Source organism: Crocodylus porosus, unplaced genomic scaffold, assembly GCF_001723895.1.
Source record: "Crocodylus porosus isolate Cpor-Errol unplaced genomic scaffold, CroPor_comp1, whole genome shotgun sequence".
Lineage (NCBI taxonomy): Eukaryota > Metazoa > Chordata > Crocodylia > Crocodylidae > Crocodylus > Crocodylus porosus.
Genome location: NW_017728911.1, coordinates 42,180,199 through 42,189,950, shown reverse-complemented (window position 1 = coordinate 42,189,950; position 9,752 = coordinate 42,180,199). Strand labels below are relative to the sequence as shown.

The 9,752-nt window shown below is 48.4% G+C and overlaps 2 protein-coding genes and 1 long non-coding RNA gene across 4 annotated transcripts in view; 2 read left to right on the top strand and 1 right to left on the bottom strand.

Moving 5' to 3' along the window:
- LOC109309251 overlaps window positions 1-735 on the top strand; it is a 15,070-nt gene extending 14,335 nt beyond the window's left edge. The window contains exon 3 of the long non-coding RNA XR_002100854.1: window positions 724-735. This is a non-coding gene — a long non-coding RNA (uncharacterized LOC109309251). The remainder of the gene's footprint in view (window positions 1-723) is intronic.
- Window positions 52-1,072, top strand: MRPS16 (mitochondrial ribosomal protein S16). Of its 2 annotated transcripts, XM_019533944.1 has the most exons (4): window positions 52-157; window positions 234-494; window positions 581-723; window positions 840-1,072. In XM_019533944.1, exons 1-3 carry the CDS (start codon window positions 145-147, stop codon window positions 709-711), a joined length of 405 nt encoding a protein of 134 aa, XP_019389489.1. In that variant the 5' UTR covers window positions 52-144; the 3' UTR covers window positions 712-723; window positions 840-1,072. The 2 variants fall into 2 exon arrangements, with proteins under 2 accessions (XP_019389489.1, XP_019389488.1); XM_019533943.1 differs by having other exon boundaries at window positions 581-1,072.
- Window positions 1,073-5,937: 4,865 nt separating this feature from the next.
- Window positions 5,938-9,752, bottom strand: part of IQGAP1 (IQ motif containing GTPase activating protein 1) — a 49,974-nt gene continuing 46,159 nt past the window's right edge. The window contains exons 22-23 of the mRNA XM_019533199.1: window positions 9,584-9,692; window positions 5,938-7,258 (exon numbers count right to left, since the gene is read on the bottom strand). Coding sequence (XP_019388744.1) covers window positions 7,145-7,258; window positions 9,584-9,692 — 223 coding nt within the window. The 3' untranslated portion in view covers window positions 5,938-7,144. The remainder of the gene's footprint in view (window positions 7,259-9,583; window positions 9,693-9,752) is intronic.

Genomic DNA, 9,752 nt, shown 5'->3' with positions numbered 1-9,752 from the left:
CGGCGCCGCGACGCAAGCGGCGCGCCCACAACCACCCGCGCGTGTGACGCCATCGGCGAGCGCGGGCGACAGCGCGGAGTCGGTTGCCGGAGGCCGATCCCGTCCCGTCCTTGGGCGCTCGCTGCGGTGCCGCCGGGAGCCGCCATGGTGCAGCTGGGTGAGTGAGCCCCCCCCCTTCCCCCGGCTCCGGCCGCGGCCCCGCCTCTCCCTCCGCTAACGCGCCGTACCCGCAGGGCGGGTGCTGCGGGCGATGCCGCGCCGTGCCCGCGTGGTGATCCGCTTGGCGCTGCGCGGCTGCGCCAACCGGCCGTCCCTCCTGCTCGTGGCGGCGCACAACTGGCGGGCGCGCGACGGGCCCTTCCTGGAGCAGCTGGGCTGCTACGACCCGCTGCCCAACGCGCACGGCGAGAAGATCGTGGGCATCAACGTGGAGCGGCTGCGCCACTGGCTCGGCGCCGGCGCGCACATCTCCCGGCCTGCCGAGAAGCTGCTGGGTAAGGCGGGCAAGGGGCCGGGGCTGGGGCTCGGAGCAGCCCCGCAGTGCCCTGGCTGCAGCACCCACCTGGCCTTGCTCTTGCAGGTCTGGCTGGGTTCTTCCCGCTGCACCCCATGACCATCACCCACGCCGAGCGGCTGCGGAAGGCCAGAGCTGCAGAGGCGGCAAGAGCCTCGGAGGCCCCTGCCGCCCCCGAGGAAGACACAGAGGAGTGAGGAGAGGCTGAGGTGTGCAGGCACTGGGAGAGGGGCTGGTGCCGCCCACAGACCGTGCCGCGGCAGGAGCAGGGCTGCAGCACGTTTTGAGAATCAACAGAAAAGACCAAAGTTTTCTTTCCTTGCAGCCCATCCGATGTGCAGAAACCTTCCGCCACTAGCGCGTGCTTAGGCCAAAGGACTTACCTGGATGCAAGTGTTGTCACTGTCTCTACTTTAAGATCTGCTTCAGTTGTTGTTATTCTCTGGTTTCATTTCCATTGAGCTTAACAAAGGGAAACCTTTGTGTGCAGCAACGCCATAAGTTTTGTAAAGCGTGGAACATGCGTGTCAAAGCAGTAAAGGACTTACTCTTACTCCAGCAGAGAAACATGGTACTGTGAGCACATTTACACAAGACTTATCTCACATGACTAATTAGCTCTGCAGTAAATGTCTTGCATCTACATGTGCGCCCCTACTAGGCCACAGGAAACTAATTAACTCCACAGCAGAATTTTTTTTTTTCCCCACTTCTCAGGACCGCACGTGTAGGCACCGATGTGGCTGGCTAGGTCACAAGAGTGCTTCAGTGCAGGGGCTGCAGCTAACCCTGCACTGGAGCACTTCCATGCCCCAGCTAGCCCTCCTAAAGCACATTGAGCCATGCAGGAGCAGTCCTGGGGTGGCAGGCTGACCCCCCAGGTCCTCTGCCAGCTGGGACTGCTCTGACCAGTCCCAGGCACACACTTAAATGGTACACCCAGGAGAAATGAACTGGGGGGCATCAGAGTTAACTGCTTTGTATTAATTGCATGTGTAGATGCAGCCAGTTTGGAGCAGGCTGCTTTATGGAAGCTGGCTGCATTTCTCAGAATATCTGTACAGGCTTTTTTGGCTACCTTCATGAAGTCAGCACTTCTGGTTAACAGGATTTCTGGTTTATCTTGACTCAGCTGAGTGGCAAGTATCATTGGAAGTAGGAACATGGGGAAGGCAGAGAAGAAGTGGCAGGGGAGGAGGATAGCTCTACTGGATAACTTGCCGGTTGTGCCCCTGCCGGCCTGCTCAGACACACAGAGAGGGGGGCAGGGAAAATAAGGGGTCTGGAAATTCAAACAAAAGGCTGGGAGGAAAGGACAGAATTGAATTGGGGGTCACCCCTAGCCTCCTGAGGGTGCATACATCTTAAGGTTGATTGGCTCAGAAGGGCCATATGGCACAGACAGCACTGATGTCAGTGCACCCACCCTTTGAACCCCCCCCCTTTAACACTATGTGCACTGCGTGTGCTGGGGTGGGGGTGAGCGGCAAGTGGCCGTGGACCACTAAAGCTCCACGTGGCCCTGAGTGTTGACAATGCTGCCATCGCCCTCCTGACTGCAGCTCCAACACTGAAGACCCCATCCCTTTCCAAGTCCCCTATTCAAGGCAATGCCCTGTCCCCCTGGGACAGCTGTGTACATAGATCCACCAACAACTGCACCAATGTAGAAAGTACCCATGCTGTGGTGAGGGGTTTGGCAGGGGAAGAGGTGCATGCTGCACATCCCAAGGAAGGAAAGGGTGCAGTCACCTGCAATAGCCGTGGGGTGGAAAATGAGTCCAACATCAACCCAAGGCTCCTTCAGGTTGGAGGCAGAACTATTCTCTGAGCTGCTGCTGGCGGTATCATTAGTGCCCAAACATCTGCTGCATGGGCCTATACTCTGTTGATAAGGGGAGTCCTGACAATCTCTGTAACATCTTGGATCAAGCCTGGCAGGCAGACAACCACCTGGCATGACTGGTTTAGGGTTGATGCCTCCATACCTTTTGGGAGTTGCTTATTTTTGAGAGCAGTAGCCTCAGCCCTCCCACCTTTACAGCGTTGTTTCATCTCTGCCCCCAGTGGAGTAGATGCCCACTCCATAACTCTTCACCCTGATAAGGGTTCAGCCAGGGGCTATTCTGCTGCTGCAAGCAACCAGCTCCTGGCTTCTAGCCTCCTCATCTCTTCCAGTCTCGGAGATGGGCTTGTGTCATATCTTTAAGTAGTCTACATTGATGTTTTTCAGCCCAGCCATCATCTCCTGTAGCTCCTTTACCCATTTTCAGCCCAGCCACCATCTCCTGGAGCTCTTTTACCCATTTTGTAAAACAATCCATCAATAGGAACCTTTCACACCAGATGCACTCCTGTCTTTGTCAGAAACATGCACGCTGTGGTTCCTGCAAAGCAAGAGCAGGGACTGAGTGGAACCACCCATGGTGAGAAGCCCCAGTTGGACAGAGCCTGCACAGACAGAGGAGGAGCTAGCACTGGCATTGGTTTTGGCAGAATGACTGCCAGCAATTGTGCTGCTGCTTTTTCTGGTTCCTGCCTTAAAACAAAACTCTCCCTTACCCAAGGAATTCAGCTGACTCGCACTAAAGAGAGGCCAACAGAAACACCGGGAGGGAACTCCACCCCCCATAATGTGCTGGCTCCTGGTATCACCCACCCCTAGTATTGCCAAGTCTGGCTGGCCTGGCCTCCTTGAGAATAGCAGTCAAGTCTCAGGGGCTGTAAACTGCTTGCTGGCCCCTATAACTGCAAGAGGGCCATAAACCCCAGACCACAAATCCCAAATTTAGCAGGGCAGGTAAACACACTTTCAACATCCACCAACCACAAGTGACCAGGACTTCCTCCTCCCATGCAGGGATTTCACTTGAGCCCACCACCACCAGTTTGTGGATCCTGATGGCACCGGCTATTTGTGTTCTCATTTTACTACAACATTGTTCAAGAAAGGTGCAATGAGAAAAGTAGAACTCCCACAGGGGAGGGGGAGTATGTTGGAGCCACTGTGGAACGGAGACCTGGTGCCTACAAAGTTCTGCCTAAGAAGCGGGTCGGATGTTGAATCAGCCCAGGAATGCCCATGAGACCTGGCTCGTACCTGCTAGGGGAAGAAATGGTTAATAGCCCTTTTCTTACCATGGCCCGTATGATTCAGATATTATGCTGGTCATCATGAGGTCACAGTCTTGTCCCTAAGTGAAGACAATTACTCTTCTTGTTTACTTGAGGTCAGGGAAGTGCGAGCGCTGCAAGGTGTGTTTGCTTCGCAATACGTTTATTAATTATGGTCCTATAACATTAGGGGTATCACTAAAGAGCAAAGTCCTATGTTTAACATGGACACGCTACATCATGCATTTTCCCCACATACTAGAGCAGGCAACAAACAACAGAAAGACATTCAGATGTCAACAAAAGGTCTTTTATGTCAACGAGAGGGGGCAAATTCTGTGTGCAAACAGTAAGATACGCCATCTAGTACTTTTTAAGGAATTACTTCCCGGGTAAATACAACAATGATCAGGAAGTGGATAAGGTACAAAAATAAAAGTAAACTTACCAATAAATTAGAAGCAAAGAGAAAATTCCAGTGCTGAGACTGGACCTTTCTGTCAGAGTTCCTGTGTTTTCTGATCTCCTACCCAAGTTTCACACAGTTATTCAATTTTAATTTGTTGACTTTCACCCATAAAGATCTCCCACTTTTTCAAACCATTTTTTCCTGTCAACATGCACCAAAACATATTTCAAATCAGACTGGGCTATTCTTATAACTCAGGGGAGGCCAACCTGTGGCACAGAAAGCCACGTAGCATGGACAGCCTGTGAGAGTGACCTGCAGCAGACTGCAGAAGGGGAAAGCAGCATTGTGGCAATCAGGGTAGGGACTAGAAAGTGGAGCACTGGAGTAAGCAGAAAGCGCAGAATGGGAACAAAGCAGAGTAACAGCTTGACCAGGGAGCAGAGGGTAGGGAACAGAAGAAAGCTCAGCAGCAAATTAGGGAAGGGATCAGAGTGGTGTTCAGGGAAGGTGCAGTGGCGTACCTGTCAGGAAGGTTGGCCCCTGCTGTTACCACTAATTCAAGACGTGTGCTTTTCCATGTGGGTATGACAATAATATGAGAACGGTGGCACTACCATCTCTCATTATCTGGTCCTTGGCTCCACACTGCATTATGGTGTGAAGAGGCCTTACAGATATTAAAAACATATCCCTTTCTAAGTGAACAAGATTTAGGGCACAGACAGAAGTAGCAATTTTCGCTCTACCTGGCCACAGAAAACGGTCTATAGCCATGACCAAAGACAAGTGCATGGTTGCAGATGGCTTCAAAAATGGCTGATTGGGTGAAAATCAGACCTCACACTGCAGGAGGGGTTAGGTTAAGATATTTCAAAATAGCATCCTCTACACCTGGTGTCTGTGCTGCCTGCCAGTCTCAAGCTGTTTTCAGAATGGAAAGGCAGCGGAGGGACTTTCATCTGGGGTTTCTTCAGCCCACGCTGGAGGGCAGGGAAGATGTACTGGAACCCCAACCCCCTGCCTCGAGGTGTGTGCGTGCGGAGGGGCTCCAATTCACCCACCCCACACTCCAGTGCTGGCTGGGGAACCCCTAAAAACAGCTCCCTCTACTCCCTTCCCATTCTGAAAACAGGGATAGGCTGGGATGATGATGGGGCTGTTGCTTAGGGAAACCAGGCATCTAGCAGCTAGATGCCCCTCCCCTCTGGGAGGAACAGTGAACTTCTGTTTGGTCCAGGGGACGGTTGCAACTGAAACTGCTTTCTGCAAAGGATTCTCAGTTACAGCGGGAAGCTGCACTTACGTTTGCACTCGTAACACCTGTGGCTCAACTGGTCCCAGGGACCGTTTAATTTTCCTGACGAACGTGAGACAGTCCCCGTTATCTTTATTATCTCTATCTAGAAAGGTCTGTTATATTTAAAACCTCTTCAACTAAACAGCAATGGGGACACAGACAGGTGCATCCACATTAATACTTTTATGCTGTTTCTGTCCCACTCGGATGCTATCGGTGGGAAGTAATTCTTATTTTCAGGTTTTCCCCTCTCAGGGCAGAATTTCCCTAATCTGAACCTTCCTGGCTCTGGTCCGTTTTACATACCAAAGGGAAGTTACGTGTCTTTTATTCTTCTTGCAATATGGGACCCTACTTGGGTCAAGATAATTGTTCAGGACGCCTTCCATCATGGCAGGGACTGTCACAAAACTGAAACCTATTTGGTTCTTGAAAAGATTAAGGAAGCAAAATATTCAGCTATTCCTGAAGCTTGCAACAGTTATCTGATGTTAAGAACTGTCCTTGTGTTAACACCCCACTCCCCCTGCTTAGAAAGGTATGATCTGATACAGACTGAAAACAAGCCAATTCAACTAAAAACACAGCTTAGCACAAGAGAAGGTTTAAGGATAGAGACTTTATTTTAAGCAGTAGTTTGGGGACACAGATTTTTTTAAAGATATTTAAAAACATACAGCTTTTCTGGAGCAAACACTTTTATCTAGGAACAAACTGTTATGCCCAAGTTATGGTAATGTCAGAATTCATTTTTGTTGCTCTTTGCATTTCCATTATCTATAGCAGTATAGCCCTAATGGGGCAGGAATATCTAAGCAATGAAGGAAAGGTTTACTTGATAAAATGTACATATTTAACAGCCCAGAACTATTTAAGACATCATGAATTCCCTTTGGCAAGTCTGAAGATAGAGCCTAGTGTTTATGGCATCAGGTATTAATAAATGGATTACTGCGCAAACTTGAGAGTTTTTTTATATTAATCTAAAGGCTTATGAAGCAATACTATAAAATAAACTGGTCTTGCCTCAAAAGGCTTCTTTTCATCTTCAGGCATCAGTACATGCATCCCCCATGTCCTCTACTACAGGCACAATTTGAAAATTAGTAAGGCGCCTTTAAGAGAAACAAAGGATGAAGAAAAAGGGATCAGCAGTGATATTCTACATGGCTATGATATTCTATATAGTAGTAATTCAGCAACCACATATGTCACTTTCTCAGACTGCTGCAATAATCCAATGCCAATAGTCACTACCACCAAATGGTGATAATGGTCCAGGCAACCTGGACTTTAACTGCTTTTAAAGTCATTCATTTCTGTACCAGAACTGACAGTGGGGGAGTCTCAATATAAATAGTAATCCTGATCTGCTTCTAGCCAACAAAGCAGAACCGGTGATTTCCTAGTGCCAGCTTTCTCCTCCTACAAGCCTTGCCATCCACATGTTTAAGCAAAGAAAACACCCATAAGCCCAATGTATATTCTAGCAAATGTTTAATTCCCCAGTGCCACCAAAACACATTCTAAATGAACTGCTTGTCAAGGGGTCTGGAAAAAAAAAGAGAGGGAAAGATCATAGCAATGAGATGCACAAAACCTCTATGTACCCAGTCAGAATGACTGATTCACTGAGATTCTAGTCCTGCTTCCTGAAATGATATAGTTGTAGTTGGGCAAAAGGGGTACATTAATATAAAGTCTCTTAAGATACAATATGTGCTTGCTTCTGACAGGTGAGAGAGGCCATTAAGAGCTGCGCAGTTCTTCCATGCATCCCTGCCACAGATGTTCTGGGACATACCGGTTACTTCCCATAGAACTTCTTGTTCAGAAGGAAGATGAGAAGGTTGACGTTAACTTTTGCTCTGTTGAACAGCTTCATGACTGCAACACCTTCATACTGGAGCTGCAAAAGATCCTGAACAAAAAGAACACGTTGATTAGTGAAGAAACCATGGGACCCAAGAGGAAAGAGGCAATTTAGAAGACAAGTACAAAGCTGGTTTCTAAAGGATTCATATCCACTGTGGGTCTAAGACTTGAGCTTGAAAGATTCATGACCAAGGTGTACTGATGGACTTTCATGACAAACTACAAGCAATCAGCACCACCAATCTCCATTTCCTGATACTTGTATTAATATGAGTATTTAAATGAAAATGATATCCTTTTCTTTCAACTCTCAAACATCTAACGTGACTTCAAAGACCCAAGTCAATCCGGATGCTCAGCTTCAGCCTCTTTGTGCTTTGCATTCCCTATGAAATTCTCAGAGCCCTTTGATGGCATTCCCCACCCTCTCTCCTTCAATCACATCTCACAGCCACAAGATACAAGACCTTGGGGAGCGATTTTCAAAGAAGGTGACCAACCAGTGCTCCCCAACAAGGGTCAAATGGAAAATGCTGACTCAGACGTACTGGTCTCCCCCAGGGACAAGCTTGCTAATGACACACCTCACTATTTCCAATGTTGAAGAGTACTGTGACAAGATAGTGATGGAGCAAACAAATACCCCCTGTGCCGCTCACTCTCTCAAGCCTGAAGATTTGTTAGGAAACTGAAAATCAAGTCACACAGAAGCAAGGGACCACACCACATTGCTTTTGCTTCTCCCTCTGGCTTAGAGAGAAAGGAAGGTTCTTAACATAAGGAAACCAACAGACTCCAAGTCGCAAACCCAGTCAGTAGCCCTCAAGCTTCAAGGCCATTTTGGCAAGTAGGCCTTCAAAACTAAGATGTCTCTCAACACTGGCAGTCAATCAGATGAGACCACTGTCCTCCGTGCTAATCAGAGCCACCACTTTGTTCTTCAAAGCCAAGATGCCTCTCAAGGCAAGTGATGCCAGACAAACCACCAGACTCGGCTGAAGGGGCTTGAAACAGCCCTAGTCCTTTTGCTCCTCAAAGACGGAGTTCACCTCAATTTTCCCAGAAAGCACCAACAATCGGAGGCTGCAGCAGACATTACAGCATTTCATGAAGCACAAAGCTCCACACTGCTGTCTCTCACTCCAGCTGTGCTGGGCATTGGGCCAACACTGAGAACACCTCTAGGTGACAATGCCCACCAAGAAAACCTGGGCCCCAGAACTGGCATTCAGGGCAAAGGAAGCTGTCCAGAAGGGCTGGGAGCTGTTCTACTACCTGTAATCACAGCAGCTTCTCTAAACCAAACAGCTGATTTACTACACAGAGAAAAGCATACAAAGGGGCAAGAAAATTTTAAAAAAGCACAACCACCATCAAGGGAGACATCCAGCCTCGACCAAACATGCCTTCGCTAGGACAAACTCCTGCAGTACCAGGCAATACTGGACAAACAAATCCATACTGATTTGCTGGCGAAGATTCAACTTGAAGGGCTGCCAAAAAGAAGAGGGAAAGCCCCTTTTCTGTCTCGGTACAGGGAGAAGGACATGAACCAATAGCTTGAAGTTGCAGCAAAGTAAGTTTGGATTGAATATATGGCAAAACTTCACTGTGAGAATAATGAGGCACTGAAATAGATGCCCACGGAAACTGTAGGCTCTTCATCACCGGAGGTATTCACAGAGGTTGGACAGTAGGGGTGTGCGTATTCGATTCAGATTCGGCCCGAATCGGGACAATGCGTATTCGATCGCTGATTTGGATCACTGTCCCGATTTGATCTGGCCAAATCCAAATCCAAAGATTCGATTCCGATTCAGAGAATCAGCGATTTGGCCACAGACACAGCTTTAAATATTTCTTCTACATATATACATACGAGGTGTGGTTCACAAATGCTGAGGCAGATGGAGCATCCCACAGTAAGTGGCCCTCTGCCCAAAATAATTGCCCCTGGTTTAGATTATGGTAGTCTGGGATGGTTTGGATAGGGATGATCCTGCCCTCAGGCAGGGGGCTGGACTAGATGTGACCTCTGGAGGTCCCTTCCAGCCCCACTTCTATGACTGTGATGCAGAAATGGCCTTTGCTGGTACCGCCTATAAACTGGTCTTGGATGGAAGAGGGCAGTTTTCTTTCCCTCAAGGCTCTCACCAGGCTGCATGCTCACTAAAATTGCATAGCACTAAGCAGCTTTCAGAAGCATTTCCTCACACCCAGAAGGGACAGAAATACTTTTGTGAAATCTTAGCTTCCAGAAAGCAACTACAGAAACCTGCAAAAAAAAGAGCTGGGTTGGCTACATGCAGCCTGCATAGATCACAGATTACACACCACTGGTGCTCAGCATTAGCTAGGAAGACCCCCTTACCTGATAATGTAGCATGAATGTTTCCATCTGAACGCCCATGAATTTTGCTTTTACCTCAAAGTCTCCTACTTCCTCTGTTGGATTGATTTCAAATATCACATTTTTAAACCTACAAGGGATCACAAAAAAACAGAAATGTATTATTTTACATGCAATTTTAATGAAGTGG

What these genes read in the sequence shown, in the direction of transcription:
- MRPS16 (XM_019533944.1), top strand. An exon ending in GCCTGCCGAGAAGCTGCTGG is followed by an intron (nt 495 to 580) that starts GTAAGGCGGGCA and finishes TTGCTCTTGCAG; the next exon opens with GTCTGGCTGGGTTCTTCCCG.